The sequence below is a fragment of the Anser anser genome (assembly GCF_964211835.1).
Source record: "Anser anser genome assembly, chromosome: 6".
NCBI classification, from domain to species: domain Eukaryota; kingdom Metazoa; phylum Chordata; class Aves; order Anseriformes; family Anatidae; genus Anser; species Anser anser.
The window spans coordinates 36856584-36880473 of NC_139726.1; the positions used below are offsets into that span (position 1 = coordinate 36856584).

The 23890-nt window shown below is 42.7% G+C and overlaps 1 protein-coding gene across 3 annotated transcripts; it reads right to left on the minus strand.

Moving 5' to 3' along the window:
- Positions 1–237: 237 nt before the first annotated feature.
- Positions 238–23134, minus strand: STAT1 (signal transducer and activator of transcription 1). 3 transcript variants are annotated; one of them, XM_083842890.1, is made up of 24 exons: positions 22977–23133; positions 21846–21974; positions 21082–21226; positions 19774–19872; positions 17829–17924; positions 17575–17653; positions 16581–16672; positions 15829–15980; positions 15398–15556; positions 13981–14073; positions 13444–13503; positions 12254–12283; positions 12078–12171; positions 11167–11208; positions 10565–10648; positions 10300–10398; positions 9642–9777; positions 7779–7834; positions 7276–7370; positions 5443–5582; positions 4020–4205; positions 3361–3436; positions 2827–2902; positions 238–2192 (listed from the first exon to the last, which is right to left on the minus strand). In XM_083842890.1, the coding sequence occupies exons 1-24, from the start codon at positions 23051–23053 to the stop codon at positions 2169–2171; spliced, it is 2319 nt and encodes a 772-aa protein (XP_083699016.1). In that variant the 5' UTR covers positions 23054–23133; the 3' UTR covers positions 238–2168. The 3 variants fall into 3 exon arrangements, with proteins under 3 accessions (XP_083699016.1, XP_083699015.1, XP_083699014.1); XM_083842889.1 differs by having other exon boundaries at positions 2800–2902; XM_083842888.1 differs by having other exon boundaries at positions 238–2902; positions 22977–23134.
- Positions 23135–23890: the final 756 nt, after the last annotated feature.

The window sequence follows — 23890 nt, forward strand, 5'->3', positions numbered from 1 at the left end:
CCTACTGAAGTTTGGTTGGGTAAAAAAATAGTGATCTGATGTAAGCAATAATAAATTTAACAGCCCTCTTCTGAGAACTCAAATGCAAATTGACCTACAACACTGCAGTAGATTAAAAGCATCTATATTGCCTTAAGTACCAGAGCTGTAACTGCTTAGTTGTGAACAAAGAAACTTAAAATGAAATATACGGTATTGACAGACACAACATTATTATAATAGAAATAGCCAAAACCCTTGAAGAAGGACACTTCCATTTATTTAAAATGACAAAATAATATTCCATTGGAAAAAAAATGATGCTTTTGGGACTACTGGCCATGTAAAGACACAGTTATGAGTAAGGCTGTTGTTTTAAGTCTCACAAGAAAATTTCATCCTGGTTGATTAAAAACTGAAGTTTAAAAGTAATGAAAATAGACTGTTGCATATAGAACATTGGTACAAGGTGTAGTTCCACAGAAAAAAAAAAAGTCTGATCCTACATTACAATAAAGGCTCACATTCAGCTATTCATGCTAAGACTAAAGCCAGTCACCAGTTGTGGTATTTTGTTAGCCTCAGTAGCCTAGGGTACCAAAAATAAGACAGTTTAACAATATTTTCCATTTAAGTACGTACTTTGCTTGCTGTAGGCCCTTCAAATTTTCTTTCCCTTGAGCTTTTGCAGGGGCACGTTGGTCTTCCTGGGCAGAATACACTAAACTGAACTAGTTAGTTATTTTCAAAGAAGCAGCTGATCAATTCAGCATATCTGAATGGTTGCAAAGCAGCTCTGCAGTTCCTGAGCCATGTTGGCCAATGCTGTCCTCCCAGGCACCGGGAAGGGATAGCAGTAGGGTCAGAAGTTACACTAGCAACTCTACCTGAACATGGGGGATCCAGCATTCGTGTTCTGGAGTCCTTCTGAGTGGCTGCATGCAAATTAGCAGTCTGGACTAATACATGCCCTTAGTCCAAGAGATGCACTGCTTTAAGACAACCTTGCATCTTAACTGAGTTATTAATTATCTTCAAACATGCTGAAAAACAAATCTGTTCCTCCTCTGACAGAAGCACAATTTTATGCCTTAGGTACTATAGATAGCATATCCTGCTGCTATTACTCAATATAGCTTTTCACTTTCCTGTGCCCTCTCCCTAATTGCAAAATCAATTATCAAAGTTTGTTGAGTCTTCTAGCTATTCAGCAATTAAATGCCCTGTTTCATAGAACATGAGAAAATTAAGTTCCACTCCACCTGGCGTGTTTTACTGTAAAAGCTACCAGTGACCGGATCCTCACTGTGGTTAATTAAGCACAGTGAGCAAAAACAAACCCATTTCTTACTCTAAGAGTAGGTTTTTGTTTTGTGTGATAGTGCTGCCAGACAGTATGACTGCAATCTGTAAAGCTTTAGTCTTGATTGTATACACTGAGCTGCAAGCTCAGCGTGTGCCAATACAGCTTCAAGGTGTTTTCGTAAGTGCTCTTTATGTGAAAGATTGTGCAAAACATCCTATCTAAGAAGACTCTGCCTTAAGAAACAAGCAAAAATGAAACGTGGATAACATTTTTTGGCTTATGTTTTGCTGCAGAGCAGTATGCCATGCTTCTATAAAAGAAACCTAGGCCAAACTTCAGTATCACACAGGTTCAGTGTGGCATATATACCTGCAGCATGTTTCTCTCCTCCCCTTTCTGTGATGCAGAAAAAGATTCAAAGCTGTCGAAGTTCTTCAGAAGCAGAAGGTGCAAGCTTTCTGAACAGAGAGCCTCTGCAGAAGAACTAGCTTTCCTCTGACATCCTTTCATGTACAGCCAAGTACTTTAAATGTTACATTTACCAAATTCACTTACATGTACGTTTCTCCCCCTCGCTCTTGTGAGGACCCCTCATTCTTATCCTTCTCTCTTCCTTTGCCCTGGCACAGTATGTTGTCAATGGGATATTCTTTAATGAAACTTTAAACAAAAATTGTGCATATATGGAGCCTACTCAGACTGCTGCTTATATTCCCACTAGTTAAAAATTGCTACTGTGGACCTTCAGGTTGAGAAACGTGTGCTTTGAATTACCTAGGGCCTTCCCAAAGAATTGGAGTGAAGCTTGTCACCAAGTCATTGACTGTAGAGCAGGATGCATAAGCTAATCAGCTGGTTAATGATGCAGTCAAAAGCTCAACCTTTAAGTTGAATATGCTGAACACATCTGCAACAAGGAAAGTACATGTCAATTATACAAGCTAAGTAAAGCCCCAGTGCTCTACAGCCTTTGCTGACCATGGAGCACAGTGAGGTCTTCCCCAAATATACTAAGGTGTGAATCTGGTGCTCAAACTGCTGTGGGGTGGGTGTGTGTGTGGGAAAGTCATCCCTTAATTTAGCTTTATTTTTTTTTTCCCTTTAGTATAATAAAAAGATAATACAGGTCTGTTAACAGGCACTACCTTACAGGTACAGCAGTGCTGCAAAGCTGTGTGCCTACTCCGGCTTCCCTCCCTACCCCCATCGCCACATGAAGGACTACAACATTATTATTCCTTCCTCTCTCCTGTAAGGGGAAGGGGAAACATTTTGGAAGCTTTGCTTTACTGTTCCTTCACTATTATCCCCACCGAAAAGTGCAAACATCAACTTAGAGCAACCAAGGTTAACTCTCAGTTCCCAGTTTCTCTTCACGTTTTTGAAGAGAAGCATTTGGAAGTGGTAGCTTGTGTCAACTGGCTGATGTATTTTTGAATGGGGAGGAGAGGAGTGAGGGGAGGAATGCAAGTTTAGCTAAATCTTCCCCCAAAAGGCTGGTTTATGATGTGTACCACAGTGTCAATCTCCGCCGGACCCACCATCCGAGACACCTCATCAAACTCTTCAGGAGACATGGGCAGCAGATTTTCTGGAGACTGGAGCCTGGAAGGGTGGCTAATAGGAAGAAAACAACAGGGATAAAAGATCAACCTTCACTAAAGAAGTGAGGCACAGCTGGGCTACCATGGCTGGCCCAGAGCCCAAAAGTTCCACTCATGGGCTCTCTTGAGAAGAAGACCTAGCCGAAGAGAAATGTACCATGCTTTGCAAAGCAAGCATGGCTTTCAGTGACCAACAGGAATACATGGTGACCTACTTTCTTATTAAACAAGCCCAACAAGTGTTTAAGAACTTGCTTTTCATGGAATTATCAGCTCGTGTGACTGCCTACAACTTTTTTTTGAATGTAAAAATGTCAATTGTTTCAATGACGGCAGTTCATGAATGTGGCATGATCATATCCTCGGAGAGTAAAGATTTGTTAGGGGCACCTTAAATATCATGAAGATGGGTGAACTACAGCTGAAAAATTATGCGGTTCCTGGCAATCCAGCATTTACATGGAAACTTACACTTCAGAAACAGAGATTAACTCAGTCTTGATGTAGCCGTTTCCCTTGGGACCATCCAAATCCATAGGCTCTGGGGCTTTAATGCGAGAAAAAAAAAAAAAAAGCTTGTTTTTTTATCAGGTTTACCTCCCATTGCCATCTTTTTTGTTCCAAATAAAGCTTGTGACCCTAAGAATACACAGGTCTTTCTTGTGCATTTTATAGCACTATGGTTAATTCATTTCACTTTTAGTCAGATTTTGCTTTTTGCTTTTCCCTATTGACACTGGGAAACAAAACCTCCCCTACAGCTTCACGTACTGAGACCACACAGCCAGTCTCAGTGTAGTGCAAGAGTCAAATATGACTGTCGTGGTTCCAGCTGTTAGCGGGAACCTACATCTCTAAATACATCACAGGCAAACAAAACTGAATTAGAGGGACAGAGACATTTTTTGAGCTAATCAGAACTTGTGTTGTTCCTCTTTAAAAACAGACTTCTTAACCTACTGAAGCTCAGGTGCCTGTTCTTCATCTGAGCAGCACTCAAACGTGGGTTAGGCTGCCAAGACGTTCGATCCAACTGCTGCCCTTTCTTTCTATGCCACAGGAATTACTCAGTTCCCACCTACCTCAAGAACAAACACACTTATGCTACGTGAACCATTCATAGCACTCACCCTCCTTAGGCCTGGAGTAGTACTTGCCAAAGGCATTGTCTTTGGGAATATCTGGGTACAGAAATCTCAGTGGATTTTCAGGAATGTTCTCAGCTGCCATCACTTTGTAGTTGCGAATGATATCAGGGAAGGTAACAGCAGAAAGCTCCTTCTTGGTGTACGGTTCTACTGAATGGAACTGGGGCTCTACAGAAGAGAGAAGAAATGACTCTTAAGGGTGGTTTCAAAGCTTTTTCTAAAACTGTCCAGAAAAGCTGCAGGTAAAGTGAGCAAAAGGCTTATTTTCAAAGTGAGCACACCAGTTTTGAGGAGTAGGCAGGCATGTGGGAGGGACAGCATATAGCGATGGCTGTAGGTGTGTTTTGTGTTCAGAGTGACGGGGTGACCTGTCCACGGAAATGAACCACAGTATTTTATGAACTCATTGAAGCTGTGCTGCCTTACCGACCTTCTGCCAGATGATGCCATTCAAGCTCTATTGCCTATTAGAAGCTCTGACCCTAGTACACCACTGGGGCTTTTAGGAAAAATAGAGACCCGTAAAGCCTTCCTGAAAGCCCCAAATGCTAGCACCCTTCTTTGCTCAGTTTTTGGATGCCTCAGGTATGAAGGCAACAAGGAGAAAGAAAAAAGAGGTGATTCAAGTACACTCAGCACTTTCTCCCCCAGCTGTTACAGGTCTTGGGCTTATCCAAGTTAAATGTCAACAGCTGCAGCATCCTGGCAGGTGGGGTTGATTTAAGCAGTGTGATAAGGGGAGAAGCTTTGACAGGTCTCAAGGGAGGTTACATCTTTTTGCAGCTTTAGAGCCTCTAGGCTTCTCTGAAAGACAGCGAGAGAAGTAGCCTGGCTAATAGTGGTGTCAAGCTGTTTGTCTGACCGTTCCTGGAAGCAGGAGGAAGGAGAACTGCAAGGAAAATGAGGTAAGTGAATACATGGTTCATCTGATAAGAACAAGAGAAGGAAGGAACAAATTGAATGAGTTAAAGAAAGATGTTCAAGAAAAGAAGTTGCATACAAGATGAAGTAGGGCAGAGAACAATAGTCCAGGGGACTGAACAAGGCTGTGGTGAACAATTCCTAGGAGAGAAACAGCTGATGGGGAAGGTGATACAGGGCTGGAGAGAGGCACAGATTTGCGTGTGTCTGTACACAGCCCAGGTGGTTTGTTCTCAATAAACTTCCAGGTCAGAAGCAGTATTGGGGAAGTTTTAATAGTTCTACTTAATCAGTTGTATGGCTTATGAACTGTACCCAGTAAGGCGTGGATCTACTGTGGTTTGTGGCCTGTAGCTTGTAAGGGTGGGACTGCTGGGTGGTGTATTGCACTGGTTCTCTGTGTGAAAGAGACGAGTGTAAAGACTAAGTGTTCTGATGTAAGCCTGTGTTTTGAAGATCAAGGCGTTCTCTGTTACCAACTTACCGTTTTGAGATCCTTCTACCCAAGTAAATGTGATTGCTCCCTCTCTGCTGCTTTCACTGAACCTTAGTAAGAATGTTCCTGGACTTTGGTCCTTCAATAGAGCGCGTTCCTTCTCTTTACTGATGAATCCCATGATGCAGCTGTAATGTCAAAAAGAAAAAGTTGAGTTAGCATCTCAATAAAAAAAATAAAATAAGCTGTGCAGGTCTAGCTAGGAAAACTAAAAAGCTTTTCTTATTTTAAAGAACTAAAGTATTTATGAAAGCCTCATAGAAAGCTTTGTCCTGTGAACAGCTGGGAAGTGAGCAGGGCTGGAGCTGCCCTGTGGAAGCCATGAATCATCTCTGCTCTTCTCATCACTTGTCCTTTTGCTTGGTGGCTTATCCAAATGTTTTTCTGAGCTCGCAATATATAAACATATATATATTTTCTATCAAAAGTAGGCTGTGGAGGTAGAAGTCAAGTTACGTGTATGCAATAGGGTTAAATCCAATTTTAACTTCAAAACTGTATTAAGGATCAGTGATTTTTCGTCTTCAGCTGATGAAACAAAGCTTGCTAGCTACCAGATTGCATCCACACATTTGAGTGATTAATTTTATTCCTTGTGCATGTTATCTATATCACTTGTTAAGCTTGTGTAACTTCTACCCCATAAATACATTATGCTCAGCAAGTTATTTGTGTAGGCAAGGAGGCCCATGTGGAAGTAATTTGAAAAAATTAAAAAACACGCTGGCCTGGACAAGTACTGGGAGGGAGTTGTACAAGCCAGCAATAGGTCAGAACTCTGATCAAGCCCCCCCAAAAAGGTCAGAATTTCTTTGCACTGTTTATTCCTCAAAGTACTTTGTTAATAACAATAAAGGTTTGAGAAATAGCTGTGCTTCTTTGTATTGCTAGGGAAAATGCTCTTTGCACAAAATCTACTAAATAAGCTTGATTTTGTTTAGAAACTTCAGGTGTCTTATTCTGTCTTTTAGATAGCGTGCTGTATGCAACAGATATGTTCTGTGGGTAATAAGTGTACTTTGCATAACAAGTCTTCTGCCTTCCTATCCCTCACATATGAAGAAAGGCAAGCGTTCTTGTAGCTGTAATGCTTAGCACCGTGCATACAAGGGGAGTCTGTGAAGTTGTGTTGTGTTCTTGTCATCTGCTCATTGTGTTTTAGGCAGTGAAACAAGGTTTAGACTGAACTCATCTCGACCTAGGGGTAATAATTTGACTTCTGAAATCAGCAATACCAGCACTCAAGGTTTGCTAAAATAGTATTACAGGATAAATGGAACTGATTTTCAATTTTGCACTGTCTTACTACACTACTGGTAAAGACTCCTTTCTGGGCTGGTACTGCAGATAAAGTCTGCCTGCTGCCACCTACAGGACACTCACAAGTACTGTTTGTGGGTGGTTTTTTTTTTTTTTTTAAGATGGATTATCACTTCATGAATTATACTTTGTTGTACTTTAGCCTTCCCTGACAAACACAAGACAGGCTCTGTTTTGTGGTGTGGGAAGAACCTACTTATGGTGGAAAAGACTCTACTTAAAAAGGCAAAAAAAAAAAAAACACAACAATATTCAGAGCCCTTCTCTTCTGAGACTTAAATAGCACAGCTTGGTCATCCAATGTTTTTGCTTTAAGCAGCTGCCTCAGTCAAGACTTCCTCACTGCTAGAAATTGGTTGCCTCAGGATTTTCTGTCTGTGAGTTGCACTTGATTTGATCCCAAGTGTCAGTACAGTCTCCCAACCTGATAATGCAACTGTTAACCCAAGTGAAAGCTTTGAGGCGATGACCACATCTCTGTTAGCTTCATTCAGGTCTTACCCATCATTCCAGAGACACAGGAGATGTTTCTTAATAAGCTCCAGAATCCCCTCAATCCACAGCCAAAAAGGGAAATTTTTGTCATTTATATTTTCCTGAAATTCAGAGGTAGGGTGGGGGGGAGGAGAATGGGAGAAAATGAAGCATGAGTTTTGTTAAATGGAGAGGAAGCAAGCTCTCAGTGCCATCATCTTCCTGCTTTTGCATGTTTCTCCCCTTTTCTTCTCCACCACCCCCATATTCTTCTCTTTATGACTTTCCCCTCCTTTCTGTGCCCCTATTAAAGAACAACAGAAACTACTGGGAATGAGTCATGTACTGAATCTTAAGGCAAGAGGCGGTGAGAGAAAAAAGGCTGCCTGAACCCACAGTACTCACAGATGTGACTGGTTAACTCTTGTGCAACTGACTATGCTGGTTTAAGAACACAGGAAAGGATCTGGTTCTGGCCTAGGCGGGAATAAATAAATAAAACCCTCTCAGTTTTTAAACTGAATTCATACCTTGCAGAATCTTGTCCAAGGAATAAGACCATCATGAGCTCCTCCACTTGTTGGCCCTGAACAGAGTAAATGGACATCAGTCATGTTCCATAAGTTACTTAAAAAGACTGAAAAGAATTAGAGGAGCAAGTTCTGAGTGTTAACTTACAACTCTGAAGTGGTGGGCTAAGAAAGGAAAGAAATGGAAGGCTATTGCACTTTATAGGCTACTGCAGGGAGAGCTTGCAGAGGTCCCCTCTGAAGAAGTTCACTGCATAAGACCGACCAAATGAGGCCCCCAGAGTGCAATGCGCACCTTGCCTAATGGGAACTAATTCATTCTGACGTTTTCTACACTGTACTACACCTAGTATTTACCAGTTAATTCTCTTCCTGGAAGCATTTTGCTGTAGAAGAGATTTTTTTTCAAACTATAAGCTTTTCTGTAGGAGTTGAGCAGACGCTGCAACTTTTTTTTTTTTCCTGAGATTAAGAACTTTTCTGTTCTCAACTCTGGTGACTTGTAGGCTTTTAACCCAGGAACTCTGACTCCTGGGTCTGCCCCAACCACGGACTCTTCTCATTCCTGTTGTAATTACTCCCTCTCCTTGTTTTAATGTCAGTGTTTCATAATTGCATCAAAACTTCAAAGAAAATCCTATGCCATGACTACACTAGCTTTGTGGACCCTGACTGTATTCAGGGCACAATTCTTTCCAGTATAGACCAAGCTATGAATTTCAATAAAGACAGAAATCTTCTTTTCCCTCTCATTTCTTTTTCTTTAAAAACATATTGGGCTAAGGAAGCTTGTTTCTGATACTGATAATATTAGAGACCAAGAGATCAATGTTCACATCACAAAAGCAGTAGGTGAGTTGTATCCTGGTACCCTGTTAGATTCTGCATCCCCTTGCATTAAAGGATCCTGAATACATAACATTAAACTTCCTGATTTTTTTTTCCATGGTGGAATACTTTTAGCTGTAAAGAAGAGACTTAAATAGCATCCTTACTGTTACCAGAGCTTGACAAAGATCTCTTAAGTTCTGAAATACAAGTTGACCATAGAAATGTCAGAGGTTGCTTTGTCTTCATTATGATTAATCAGACTAACAAAAATGAGTCTCTTTACAGACTTTTAAAAGGTAACCTATTTAAATTAAGGAGATTGTTTTTTGTCAGATCTTATGTCTCTGGGAAATTAGGGAAAGGGAATTAAAGAGTCTGGAATGTTTTACTTGATACCTAGACTCCCTAACGCCAAATCCCTTGAAATATAAATGCTTTCTGAAACCTAAGGAATAGGGGAATATACTGAATCAATGGTATTTTTATCCTGAGTCCACTATGCTAAGTCAGTAGCTGTGATGGGTGCCCTGCCTATCAGGCAAACAGACCAGGAGTTTGGAGAACAAAACCTACGGCTGATGATGCTTTTACTAAGGACTCTGGCCTGGGAGACATTTAATTTGGCATCTCTTAATAGTTTCATAGTGCCTGCACTTTGGTATGGCAACTCTGTGTATACAGTATAAACGTTCCCTGTAGCTGGGGACAGGTATATCAATACATGTTTACTACGTATGTTTAGAACTCCTTCAACAGGCAGAAGTAGCTCCAGCTAGCAATGCCCTATCGCATGAACTGCTAGGATAGGACTGCAGATTTTTTCATGACCTGACCTTCTTTTGCAAACTCTATCAAGTGGAAAGCTAGAAAAAATTGTATTGCTACAGTGTGATATTGTATAAGGGGAAAAGGCTTGAGAGGAAGTGAAAACTTAAAACAGATTGCAGAAAACATGAACTTGCTTCAATTCAAACTGGCCATCTGCTTGTTCAGTGGAACTAAAAGACTTAAAGTGGTAGAAGCAGACCATACCAAGTAGCTTCTCTCCCAGCATGCTCAATTGATCTGCATTAAGGCCTCTCTTTGTCACAGAAGAAAACTGCCAGCTCAGAACTTCAGAAAGTTTAGACCACTTTGCATAAGGTGGATTCAGAAAGAAGGACAAGTTCTAGAATGGAAGGGAAAAATACAACATACAGTTAGCAAACATTAACTTTGGAATGCCACTTGAATCTATGAAAGTGCAGTGCCCAAACAAATGCAGATGTGAGAATGTATGTCAGCTTGAGACAACCCTCAAAACCGGACTGCTATTCTGATGGGGACTCTTTACCAGGAAGAGCAGTTTCTGGGACTCTGCTTTGGGTAGGTCTTCTCCCAGTGGGTCAGATTCCCAGATCACAGGGTTTGCATTTTCGAACATTTATTTGGCTTCTCACGGCGTATACTGAATACAATAAAAAATTTCCCTTTGTGGGTTCCAAACACTGCCCTGTTGGGGGTAGGGTCAATAAGTCATTCTGCCTCCCTCTCCATGCCCAAAAGCTGTTAGCAGTCATCTGCAGGGCAAAAATGTAGCAGCCACTTGCATGCAACTGATGCTTAAAATCTACATTAGTACAATTTCAGGAACTGTGGAAGCTCACCTTCTTGCACAGAGAGGTAGAAAGGTTTTTTGTTTTGCAAATACCTTGGGGTCAGTAGACAGCATGTTGAACCATAAGATAGAAGCCCATCCGCTTGGAAGCTGGCTCACGTTTGAGATCACAACAATGGGAAGGGACGTGGTCTGAAAGGGACACAGGAGGAAACATGTCAGACTATCCTATATCCCTGCTGAAGTCCTTCTTTATAGTACCCACAAACTTGTTTCCATCTTAATTCCCTGCTTGTACTGTCTTAATTGTCGTAAGTGACAGAGGAAGCTAATTCCATCTCTTTCATTTAAGACATACCTCAAGGTCTATTACTAAGCCAGGCTGGCACAGCTGTGTCTCAAAACTCAGGGAGTGAAGTTCTTCTGTTACGATGAGAGGACCCTTTGAAGAAGGAGGAAAAATTTAAGAAAACCTTTCAGGGATTGAAAAAATCTCTCAGGGCCTGAAAATCCCTGGAGGGGAGGGGAAGGGATTTATTATGGGAAAACCCTTTTCTCTGAAGTTGCTTATTTTGGGATGCTCCTTGCTCTGGACTTCAGAGCTGGTTTACAGGCCACAGTTAAGTGATACTGCTAACTTCCTAAAACTGCATGTTATAATGGGTACTTTATTCATCTCTCCTTTTTGGCTGCAACCAGAAGCCACAGAACAATTTCTAATTTCTGGAAAGTCCTGTTAAAGCTAGATGCCAATGAGGGAGAGTTGAGAGGGATCATTCTGGCAGTAGTTCTCATTTGCAGACGTCTCCTACATAGGTAACTTCTTAGAAATGCTGAACTCGACTGGTAGTCTGTCTCCTGTGTGTTTCTTCATGGGGCTGAGTGGAGCATTGTCTTAAATGTTTGAATGTCATCTTGGTGTCATGCAAAAGTTTTATGAACAAGGTTAGCATTGCATACCTCATTCGTTCTGCTTCCTGCGTTTTTCTGTTCTTTCAGTTGCTGCAAACAAACAAACAAAGCTGTCACTCATTTACCTCTTTCACAACTGAAAGCAGTAGTGGATGCAAATGCTTGTGTGCTCTAGCTGCTCAACTGCATGTAAACTTGCTGCACCAGTGTCTGGTCCTATTTGTTTCCAAGCTGTGAAAGTGAAAGCATTATAATGCATACTACTCTTTTATAACGCGTTCAGCCGTGAAAGCAGGTACTGTGTCTTTATACAAGAGGCCTTATAGCAACAGAAGCAGTATGAAATCAGGAAGGATCAGATAAAATACTGGTTTATCGAAAGTACGCCTTTGAATTGAACAAAACTCTGGACATTAGTAGTGTCCCTTCTGGACAATGAAGGGAGACTTCCATGTTATCAGGTTCAAGACTTGCATTTTTTTTCTTTTCCTGTTGTAATGATGAAACCAATCTGATTTACCTCGTAATCTGCAAGTCAGGTGTTTTATAGTCTCCTGAAGGCACTGAATTTCTTGTAGCTGCTCCCTCTTAGACAATTTTCCTCTTCCAATGCCGAATATCTTTAAATTACTCTATGCTTCTCTGTCTACGGAACCTCCCCTGAAAAGCCCAAAATAGTTCTTCAAGGCTTCTTTCTCTTACTCCTCCAACATGCTCATTACAGGATAAGCTGTATGGCAGCAAATACTTGTCATTGAAATAGGGCCAGAAAGGCAATCAGCAATAAGCATTTCAGCTGAAACAGGCCAAAGATTTTGAAGAGATGTTTGTTCACAGTTCCTTTTTTTTTTTTAGGAACGTAAACACTGACTTCAATAATAAAAGCAAATTGTCTGCTTCCTACCACACCCTCTGCCCACACAATTAAATGGATGTCAATAAAAGAAAAAATCCCCTACCAAATGCCTGAACTCTGCTGCTAGACTTCCGTTAGTAGATTCTTCCATGTTCATTACTTTTGTGTTTGTTCCCAGAATATTAAATTTCCTGAACCTTCACAAAGAAAAAAGAATTAGAGGTCTGAAATCCATTGAAAGAACCCAACGTTAGTATACCAAACTGTGATGCCACATACCCTTTGACTGAGTTCTTTTCGCTTACATCTCTGTCAAAGAAAAAAAAGATAAAATCATCTAAAGATTCTGCCACAGACGCAGCAAATCTGTTTTTTAATAGCTGACTGAGAACTGGTAAAATGCTTCTGTGAAATCTGTTGTACAAGAGTCAATTGGTTCAAGCAGTCAAAACAAACACTGCCTTACACAAGCTAACTTTTTACTGAGGTTCATGCTTTTTTTTTAATGGGTGCCTAGGTTTTAACTCTTGCTCTGAAATGAGATATACTCTCTTTAAATTTGCTTTTAAACAACATCAGTTGTTGAAGAAATCAGTGCATCAATTAAATCAGTTTTTCCAACACTCACAATTCTACTGAGTTGCATTATCTGGTACACTTCTCAAAGCCTCTGCTTCCAAATAAGAATTTATTTTCTTTTCATCCACTCATGCTAGTTTTTTGGACCCTAGAGCTGTTTCAAGTGAAAAGAATGGCCCTTGAAGACTCAAATAGGAAGACAAATCCCTTTCGTGCCTTTACAGCCGCTGTTGTGACTTTGGAGAGTCTGTTACACTTCCATGCCCTTAAAGCAAGTGTTAAATTCACCCAAACTAGGTTGTTTATAAAGAGCTGAGCTTGCTTGTGAAAGTTCAGGTAGAAGCCTGTATCGATTACTCTAAGATCTCACTAGTTGAGAACATGTTAAAGGGAGAAAGTTTATACCTCTAACGCAAGACAGCTTTAGAATTGCCAGATTCCTCGCTAAGGGCTATCCAAAACACAGGATATTCTAAAGACAACCGAAAAGTAGGGAAGCTGTATGTGCCTGGAAACAGAGTTCAATTCTATGCTTTCATCTCTGCTTTCTGTGCTAGCACAAGTGAAACATCCACAGCAGAGAGAAGTGGTTCAGCAGTGCACATGCTGACCAAGTGCTGTTCTGTGCCCAGGCTGATCTAGCAGTAGTGAGCTCTCCTAAGCACACATGAACATGGCTGACAGTAAGAACTTGAGGCCTTCTGTCCTTTGTGACATGCCACAAAACTGGGGAGAAAGACTTAGACCAGGGGTGTAGGGGAAGGATGTGTCTATTGTGATGGAGAACCAGCCTACTCCAACACTTACTTAATGTGACTGCCTTCTGGATTTCTGAACATGAGGCCTGCTTAGTTTTCTCATAGAGAAGAATGAGAAAAATAACAACATACTTATCAAACAAAACTTTCACTTTCAGGTTGTAGTTCAGTTCCTGCAATTTCACCAGCAATCTGGAAAGAAATTAAAAACAAATAAATGACGGAACTACAAAAGACAGCTGCTCTGCTATAGTGCTGCTTATCACAGGTATATTTGAGCAGCACAGCTCAGGAACATGTATGGGCCCCAGGCGTGCTCCATACAAGGTAACAGATGTATAGTGACGGGATAAATTAGCAGTGTCTGTAGAACTGATGCAAGTTCCTGCTTTAGAGGAAAAATAGATTGGCAAATGAGTTACTTTGCATGGAAAAAATAGCCTGCATGTATCTGTTTGTATTTCTCAGACACTCAATTGTCACCACGCCTGGTAAAGGGTAAAACCTGAATGCAAGTTAAACTTTGATAGAAGACATCCCCCTGCCACTTGGCACTTTGCTCATCCCCTTGACCTCAGCACTTTGGCTACTGTGTAATGCGTGCACTCCTCCCAGCTGTAGGAAGCCAACAAAATGAAAGGCTTACTGCAAAAGAAGGGGAAAACATACCTGAGCTTCACAGTAAACTGTACGCCTGTCTTAAGGACTAATGGCCTCTGAGGGTGGGTTGGCATGCAAGGCTGTCTCTCTACCACGAAGGAGCTATGGAAAGAATAGATTAAAGACAATTTGATTTATCAGTGTTTTCTTTAAGGTACATGAAGCTACATACAAAACAAATTTCAAAAGAATGGTGATTTCCTAGTAGTACTGCACACTAATTCATTCTGTTTCAATGGATACAGAGTTTGGTGTGGCTTTCTTTTGCTCATTTCAGCAGGCCTAGGAATGTTTAAAGCGTAAAGTGACTTTGTGAGCCATTCATGCATTTAGGAAACAACCCTTAGGTAGGATGGAGTGCTATCTCAGACTTCCCTGAAATCAAAGTGTGTAAACACTGATGCAACTCACATAATCCAAATGAGGAGTGTTGCTTCACTTGCTATTTTCAGCTTGCTAAATTCTTATGCTTAGTGTTGTAACATACACCCAAGAGCTAGATAAACTATCTGGGGATTCAGTGAGGGCTAGCTGACACCACAAAGCAAATTCCTGAGGCTAACCTGTACTGATGCACCCCAAACTGTTGCTGTTGTAGGTGCCTTTTGTAGACACAAACCCTAAAGTGTTTCTATTAGCGAGTCCTAGGCAGGGGGGAGATGTCTCCCTCCACTGTACTTGCACAAGAGAACTAACAGCAGCTGGACTAACACAGCTCTTCCTTGTTGCAGTTCACTTCACTGAAAAGCGATACCCGTTTCCTCCAATTGAAAGCTAGTGGTCAAGGCATTGAATGGCAGTTTGGAAACCCAAGTCTCAGCCCCCGTGTAGGGGGTTACATGCTGTATCTAAGGCCCTGCTCTTATCTGCTAGTTTCAAGTCTTCTGCAGCATGAATTGTCACCTACTGTATGTTTCAGAATGGGACTCAGATCTTACATGTAGCATCTACCAACTACAGTAACTTGTATCACAGATAGTAGAGGGTAGGGCTGGCCTCCCTATGTTGGAGACAGACAAGATGCATCCAGAGACAAAGGGGTGGAGAATCTAGTGTGTATTTATCTTGGGTATTGCTTGATGGGGCTGGATTTGTGTCCAGTTGCTTGAGGTGGCTTGTAGGGCTGCAGCTGAAAGCAAGAAATGGATTGATAGACGAGGAGCTTGACTTTTGTAATTACTGCATGTTGTAGCAAGCTCCTGCTGACTTACAGGATGACAGGTCACAAACCCTTTCCACAGGCCTAAACCTGTGGAAAGGTGAAACAGGATAAATCTCAAAAAGTGGTTACTTAATTTAATGTTTGTAACAAACTTAGGAAAACCTCAGAAAGTGCAAAGTTAGTGGGCCTGAAATCCTGAGCAAACAGAAGGGAAGATTCCATCCGTTCATTCACAGTTGCAAAAAGACCCTTCTTGTCCGTTACCTCTGGATAAGCTGTTTGAAAAGACTGTGTGTTCGGTCCTGCAGAACTTGTTTGTTTTTTGTGATGGGATCGGGGTCATAAGTAAGCTTCTGCTCCAGTTCCTCAAGCTTTTTGAGCTGCTGACGAACTTGCTGCAGGCTTTCAGCAACAATGGTGAACCTACAATTACAGGGTGTCATTACTTTTAGCATGTTTTTTGTGTTGTAATAATGTTGAGACACCAGCAAGGTAACTGTCTCTAAGGAGTACACAGTGCACAAAGAACACTTTTGCATTGGAAAGTGGTGAAGTAAAAAAAAAAGTGACATGTAGTTACGCTGTGACAGAATGAAAGCGCATAACATAAATAATCAGTGTATTTGATGGATCTGGTGCTCCTTCGTAACACACTTCAAGTGTTTGGCCAACCCAGTCCTTGTCTGGAGACTTACCAGTTCTGTAGCTGGTCAAGGCAGGCATTGGGTGGGCCACCGATACATGCAGTCTGTTGTCTGTGTTTCCACTCAACCAGCTCCTCATTAATAAGAGCACTCTGTGTGTGCTCCGTGGTGTTCAACAGCTGTATTATCTTGTTCACCACTTCCTATAGGGAATGTTAAATTACCCTGTTTATTAAAAAAATTTTAATACAAAAAAGCTAAGCGCTGTTTTAGCTAATTCTGTGTTTTGTAAAACTTTGCAAGGACCTCAGAGTAATAGTTTCTACCAGCAGAGGATGTTTCCCATAACATCTACTTCTTTGTAGCTGGAATATTTGCTGGATTAAGTGGAGAAACAATGTATATTCAGTAAGCTAAAGAGCCAGTGTCCCAAGCGTATATTTGGGACCACCCAGTGCTTGCTGAAGACTTCAGCACTGCAGTAAGAGTGAGCAGCACGCTTAACTAAAACATAGCTGTAAACATCTTAGTTGTTTTTTCCTCAAAAACATGATCGATATTGCGTTAATTCCTCTCATTGTTCTTGTAGCTTTACCTAACAGTTTGATAAAGAAAGGTTGCTGGAAGAGAAATATAACTGCTTAGTGATATTCTAGATTTCCATGAAGGATTGAGAGAACAAAATCCAGCTTGAAGTGAGAGCAGAAAAAAATTGCTATGATTTGATATGTCAAACTAATGAAAACGAACGTGCATTCAAAATAAAGTGCTGTTGCCTTCTGAAAAGAAAACTAATGCACTACCTTTCTCTTGATGTCAAGTAACAAGAACATCTTCTTGAGATTCATCTGTTCTTTCTTATATTCCTCCTGTGACACACCATTGGGCTCATGCTCTGTAAAAATAAGTCCAAACTGTGAAGCTGAGGCTAAAGGACAGCAGCAGGCCTTCTGAGAACAGAGAAGTAAGCAGGGGGTGAGGGAAACCACGGAGGAAGAGAACTTCATGGCTAATGTCAACTGAAGTATATCTGTAAAGCTTAAGGGAGGAAATATTTGGGCCTTCTAGATTTTTTTCTCCTCTCTTTTGAAAGGACTCTCCACTTAAAGCATCAATGCAAGACAAAGTATCTGATATGAGTTTGCTTTTGATGTCATTACTTTAAGTGGAGTTCTTTATTGTGTAGACGCTGCTTTTTTTTCTCATGCTGACTTCAGACATGAATCACTCATGTTACCTAACCTGGAAACTAAAGTTAACTCTTACTTCAAGGGAGGATATTTACAGCCTTCTGAGAGAAGCCCATGCTGATAGCTCCCATACAGCGGCCCCACTGACCTTAAGTTAGAGGCTCCCATCCACTTGTGGAAGTGCACCAACTACAAAGACCAAGACTATGGCTCAAGGTAGTAGTCAGCCCTCTTCTAAGGGCTAATCGACTGTAAATCTGTGTTGGAAACTGAAGGGTCTCTTGTTCGTTTCTTTTGAAACAAAGTCAATAAGATCTATAGAATGAACCCTGTGTGGTCACACAGTCTATAGTGTTTGCTATTTCTAGGGGCAAATAGAAGTCAAGGACAAAGAAATGCTGCATTAGCAAAAAGGCTCCCTTGTAAGATCAGATTAAGAGAATCCATTTTGGGGATTTAGGTTTCAGCATAAAGCAGAACTGATGAGGGAGGGATGTGATCAGTAAGTTCGGCTGCGTATCATGTAGTTTAGCTTCCTGACATAAGACAGCAGAGTTTACTCTTATGAACTGCATGCAATAAGGCACATCCTTGATAAATTACTCACCTCTGTTCTGCAAGGTTTTACATTTGAAGTCATATTCATCTTGCACGTCCTCTAATGTCTTGATGTCTTGTTCCACATCCTATGAAGTGTAAATGAAGATGGCCACAATTACTCAATATTTCCACGAGAGTTTAAAACCAATCACCTTATTTTTACTTGTCACTTTAAAAAGTCTTTTATGCACTGAAAGCTTTTCAATGTGTGTGAATCAATAAAAATTGCTTTAAATACAGCTGTAATAACACTATACTTACTATAACACTGTTTTTTACAGCCTTAACTTTCGCGTCAAGTTCCTTCTGTTTGTCCAGCATCCCAATCACAGTGTTCTGTACGCTCCCCACTTCCATCTGAGGGAGGCAAGTAGAACAAAACCAGAAATCAGATCTGAGTGAACCAAGAGTAGTAGAGGGGTTTTTTTTATTAATGCTAGTTAGTGGCTTTTGTTAACAAATAGCCTTACAAAGCGTTACTTATTCTCATAAGTCATAGCAAGGTTTTATACAAGAGTTCAAGTGAATTTGCAAGGAACAGGGAGGATTAAGAAATTCCTTTTGTGTGGCGATGCTGCATTTTTCATTATACCAATAAAAAGCTATAAACACTGTTTTCTTTGCACAAATCCATTCTCCTATTTTGCTTATTTTAATGCATTTTTCTAAATATATTCCAAGAAAAAAACTGTCCTGAAGGCTGGATTACATCTATGTTAAATGTTAGATTCATCCATTCAGGCAATGGGGAGAAAAAGGCTAAGAGGGAGGGCAAGGTAGCTTGGTGTACAGGCCAATGGGATAACCTCTTATGCAATTTATTTTTCCTACAGGACAGTAAAATAAATTTTAGATCTCAGTATAGCTCCTTTGAAAGCTGGAAGCTTTCATTTAGGAAGTTTACGGCATTACTTCACTCAGCAAGAGTTGCAGTAACTTGAAAGACACGATTTTTGTTCCACGTGTAACTACTGTCATAGAATGGCTCGGGTTGGAAGGGACCTTAAAGATCATCTAGCTCCAACCCCCCAAATCCAATCTAATACTATTTGTATTAGACATGTATTGTTCTTCCAACACGGGACAGTCAGGGATGCATTGTTGCACTTAAGCTGAGGTCATCTAGAGAATTTATCTATAAACTGGTAAAGGTTCCCCATCACAGACTTAATCAGGCCACCAGGGCAATCTGAGCATACCCTAATATAGAGGAGGTCTTTGGTTTTTATGATGCTTATAATTATGCTTGTTTTGGGAAATGAGAACCTTTATTGAACTTATTAGAAAGCAGAGGTAGGGCATGGTGTTTTACATAGTGCCAACAGTAAGTACAGGAAGATTTGGTTTCTTTTTCTGATTTGGACCATCTGGCATGCTGGAAAGGCAGTTCACGGCTTTTGTGTCATGAGCCAGAACAGAAACTGACAGCTGTACTACAGCTACAAGGTATTTGGGAGTGGCTTTGCCAGAGTGGCTTTTTAGAGAAGCTATTTTGGACACAGTTGCATTAGGCCCATTGTTGAAAGCCAATGCCCAAATGTGCTTGGTTAGTCATCACTTCATTACTACGTAAGTGGATTACATCTAGCTACACAGTCTGCATGACTTTCCCTACTGCAGAATTCTAAGGCGATACAGTTCTTGGAAAGGAAAACGTGACATGCATTGTAGAACCGATGAGGAAGGGAGAAACGTATGGCTTTACGTATGGTTCAGAAGGAGGAAATGAGATTTTTCTTTTTTAAAAAACAATACTTGAAGGTAACTGGGCAGGGAGAATGCAGCATCGCTTTCACAGAAAACCACCAAAGCTCAGCTGGTCAGTACAGAGTAAACTGGGAGTAAAATGCAGAAGAAAAAAAGCTAGAATCTTGAAGAAATAAGGGAAGCACTACTGATTAAATAGAAATAGTGCTTGATTAAAAAAGATCTGATGAGCACATCAGGTCATACTAGAGAAGAATTAAAAATAATTTACCTTTTAAGTTACCCAAGGAATCAGAATTACTTTCTGGCCCTTTCTCCTCTGAATACTTCATACAGCTCAAACTAACTGGTATATGCCAGTGTTTACTCTTCCATATTTAAAAATCATGTTGTTAGGCAAAGCAGAAACAGCCTGTTTGCTCTGTCTTTTTCCACTCTCTGTCCCAAATAATAAGAAAGGGCAGATATGACCGCAGTAGACATCCCAAGACTAACTTACCTGATTAGATAACTGGGCACTGTTCAGTATTTTCCTTTCTTCTTTCAAACAGTTGTAGATGATCATTGCCATGTGTATTGGGTCTTCTTGGAAGTTATCCTGCCATTAGAGACAGGCTATTGTTAAAGTTCATAAATGTAATCTCTTGTCTTCCTTTAAACCAATTGGCAAAAAGTTTGTGACTCTAAGCCTTGAGGCACTGGTCATTGTTTGCTTCAAGACTACATGAAGTGCAACTGCTGCAACTATCTAAGAGAACAGTTTTCTCTGCCTGTTTTTTCACTGTTAGTTTACAAAGAGACTGTGGGACTTGTCTCCAGCCCTTCTCCATTGTTTTGTGCCATTACTGGAAGAAAGCAGAAAATACACTGTAGTCCTAGAGACAGCTTCTCTTCTCTTGAGACCCACCCTTCCATTCCTTAGAGCTGGAGCTACTGGCTTTGAAGGGCTGTTCTAGCTTGATGGGGGCAGCTCTTGCTCAAGGATGTAAAGGGGAGAGGTTTGCTGCCTCTTAGGAACACAGACAAGGCTGGATACAAATTCAGTCTTCCTGCTTGACACACGCACCAAGTTGAAACATGCTCTAGGCTAAGTACTGCCTTGGCAGATGCTGAGTTGTCCCAGCCCTCTTGACTGAGAGGCTGGTCCTGTTCTCAGAAAACATTCCCCCAGGCACCCACCCACGGTGAGGATAAGCTAAGTGTGTGGGAAATCAGATGTGGAGGAGGTAACCGTGGAAGATCCTCTAGCACAGAACCCTGCAGGGAGGATGGGACGACTGGCAAAGGAAACTAATGAAGTCCACAAAAAATATGTTCTGCAGTGCCCCCACTACCAATCACTTGGTCCTTTTCTTTGCCGGTATGATACATGCATAGAATTGTTGTATAATGACAGATCCCCTGCTATTTGTTGTGATTCTGTAGCTCTATGGAAAGGATTTCTTCCACTGTGTTTCTTCTGCATCTCCTTTTGACTTGTTAGGACACCAAAGAAACTAACTGGGGAAAGCATGGGGTAAGTGAATGACATTCATGTAGGTGCTCCAAATATGTAGTCAACACCTTACTAACTTCACTCTCTGTATTGACAACTCTCAAACTGTAACCGTACTCTTACTGAAACTAACTTTCTAACTGTAGCCAATTTAAAACAGAGAATAGGAATGTTTGAATTCTGAATACTTAAATTCAGGGTTCCCAAATACGTTGTGAAAAATCCCTCCTGGCAGGGTAGTCTGCTTAGAGACATCCAATCGCAGTACCGAAGCCACTCAAGCAAATACACAGGCACACGTCCCAGGCATACCTGAAGGTTACGCTTGCTTTTCCTTATGTTGTGTTGCAGCAGAAAGTTGTTTTCTATCAAAAATCGACTGAACTGATCATCGAGCTGTGACAGCAGGTCATGGAACAGCACCGTAGCAAAAGAGACGTTGTTGGCTGCATGTTCCCTAGAACAATTTAAGGCGTGCTTGTGTTAGGTACTTCCAACCAGTGTTCAAGAAATGCATGCAGGAATACTTTACTATTAACCCCCAGCTCCAGTTGTAATATGTGCAGGCAGTAAGAATTACCTTCAAACATAAGCCACTTTTATTCTCTCACCTTCTATTTCACTTTCCTTGATAGAAAAGTGTTCCCTTTCCTCTGTGCTACTGTCGCCACGTTCTGTGCGACTTCATTTACCTGTTCCATGCATGTCAGGAAGCTAAAAGTGACCCTGACACACATGCACATTGTTCTACAGTTCTGGAAAGACACTCCACAGAAGCTTTGGAAAAAGTACACAGCACGTAACTAGCAAGAGCCTGAGATGCCAAAGAAACTGATCTGTCTTAAAACAACCCCTTTTGTTAGGGACTAAAGGGGATTATGAGATGGTACACATTACTCTAAATAGGCTACGTTCCTGCCCCTCTTTGGGTCCCTCAGCCACGCAGCTACTGAAATGTCCTACCAGCAAAGGTTCCCCTGGCAGCTTGCTTCCCTAGCACGTGCAGAGTTACAGGCAGCAGCAAAATACAAGAACCCTTCTTGTCACATAACCCGGAGGTCGTTTTCTGTGCTTACCAATCCTGGTTTTCCAGCCACTGTGCCAGGTACTGCCTGATTTCCATGGGAAAGCTGTCATCGTATAGCTGGTGAACTTGCTCCAAGAACTTGGAGTCAAGTTGCTGTAGCTGGTACCACTGAGTCATTCTGGGGAGGGGGAAAAAAATCAGTGTAAATAATTAATATTTGAGCTGAATTGGTGAAAACTCTGCTTTTCATTAAAAATGAAGGCGTAGGAAGGAAAAGTGTTTCCAGCCAACAGAAGCATGTTTTGTATGGTGACACTTTGATATTGGCTTTGTTTTAATTAAAATAGAATTTAAGAAGAATTGCAAATTAAGACTCTCTCTGCATTATTTGATGAAAAATAACTCCAAGTTAAATTACCCTTCCCTACGAAAACGGGGATTTCTTTCCTCTGAACCCCTTTCACAGCATCTAGGGTACCAGCAGTGTTACCGCTCTTTCTTGTGTAGTAGGGATGTGGGAATAAGTAGCTGTGCGCCTGATACTTGTACAATACAGGACTTCTCCTGTGATCTGGAAGTGGAAAAAGCCTGTCTGGAAAAGCAGAGACTCTTCTGGGGGCTCGCTCCTCAGGTACTGCTGCATTTGCACTCACCTGCTTTGACAATGGACTGGATCTCAGTCACTTTAAGTGAAGACCTTTTGGAAAAACGTTCTGTACGTTGCGCTTTAGTTCCAGCGCTCAGACTTTCAGGCTACGTTCAAGCAGCCGCGGGTTGCGTGAAGTTAACTGACGGGGCTGAGAAGCTGACGCTTACTGCAGGGCGGCCGCGAGTTCTGCGGCTGCAGCAGCGGGGCAGGTAAAGGTCTGCCCGGGGTGGGGGGGCGCGCAGGGCGCTGAGGTGAAGCCCCTGTCGGGCCGGCGAGGCGGCTCCGCGGAGCAGGGCGCGGAGGGGGGACTTTGCCCGGCGGCGGACGGGAGGCGGGGCGGGGTGCTCGGGGCTGGGGCCGCCTGCCGGAGGGGGCTGAGGGGAGGCGAGGGAACCCTTGGTGAGGCGCGGCGCGACCCCATCTCCCCGTGCCCGAAAGCGCCGGGGGAGGGGAGGGGAGGGCAGTGCCCCGGGCGCGGAGCCGGGGACCGTTGGCGGCCGTTGGGGGTGCCCGCTGGCGGCGCGCACTTACCCGTCGGACGAGGCAACCCCGCGGCTCCGCTCGCGCCCGCCGCCAGCGCCCACAAATAGCCGCCGGGCCGCGGCCATGGGGGCTCGCCGCGGGGCCAATGGGAGCCCGGCCCCCGCCGCTCGGGCCAATAGGCGCGCGCGGCGGCGCCCGGAGGCCCCGCCTCCTTCCCCTCTCCTTCCGCCTTGGAAGGGGGGAGGTTAGGAAGGAGCGCGGCGGCCGGGGCGGGCGGAGCGCGCAGGCGCGGGCAGGCGGCGCCCCACGTGACTTCGCGGAAAAGCGGCCGGAGCCCGGCAGCCGAAACCGAAAGGGCCGCGCGCGCCCCCGCCCCACCCGCGCGCCCCCGGGCGGCCATCTTGTGGCGGGGCCTCGCGTGAGGGCGGGGGGGGGGCACGGAGCCGTCGGGTCGCGAGGCGCATCCAGCGCCCGTACAGGAGCCAGGGCTCGGTGTGGGGTCGCCCCTGGCGCTCGGCCACCTGAGGCTTTTATCGTTACCCTCCCGATAAAGGCGGTTCGCTTTCTCTCGCGCCCGCTTTCCTGCGTGTCAGGGCTTCGGGACGCGCAGGGCCCGAGGTCGTCGAACTGCAATGCCGACAGCGGTACGGCAAAACAGAGCACAGCGCAGTTTTTTTCCTTTCCTGTTATTTTGGCTTTGCAGCTGCAAAACCCAGTGAAAACACAAGCACGGTTAGTAAAAGTGTTCACGTGCAGATGTTTCATCTCTTCTGGCAGAGTCTGAGAGTGACCCTTTCAGCACGTCTTTCTCTCTTTTTCCTCCTTTTACTTTGTCAGAACCTTAATCTTACTCATAGTGGCAGAAGGACAAAACTCACACTGCTTTTATAAAAGGAGGCTTGCCCTGCATATGTTTATTTCATACAAAATGACTTGTTTCTTCAGTGCAGCAAATAGTTGAA

Bases quoted from the DNA above. Each gene is read 5' to 3' on its own strand.
- STAT1 (XM_083842888.1), bottom strand. From the start codon at position 23,053: ATGGCCGCGGCCCGGCGGCTATTTGTGGGCGCTGGCGGCGGGCGCGAG. The intron at 10,399-10,564 runs GTATGTCTTAAA...TGTCCCTTTCAG, and splicing joins GCTTAGTAATAGACCTTGAG to ACCACGTCCCTTCCCATTGT. The intron at 7,835-9,641 runs GTATGGTCTGCT...TACTCTGTTCAG, and splicing joins GCTGGGAGAGAAGCTACTTG to GGCCAACAAGTGGAGGAGCT.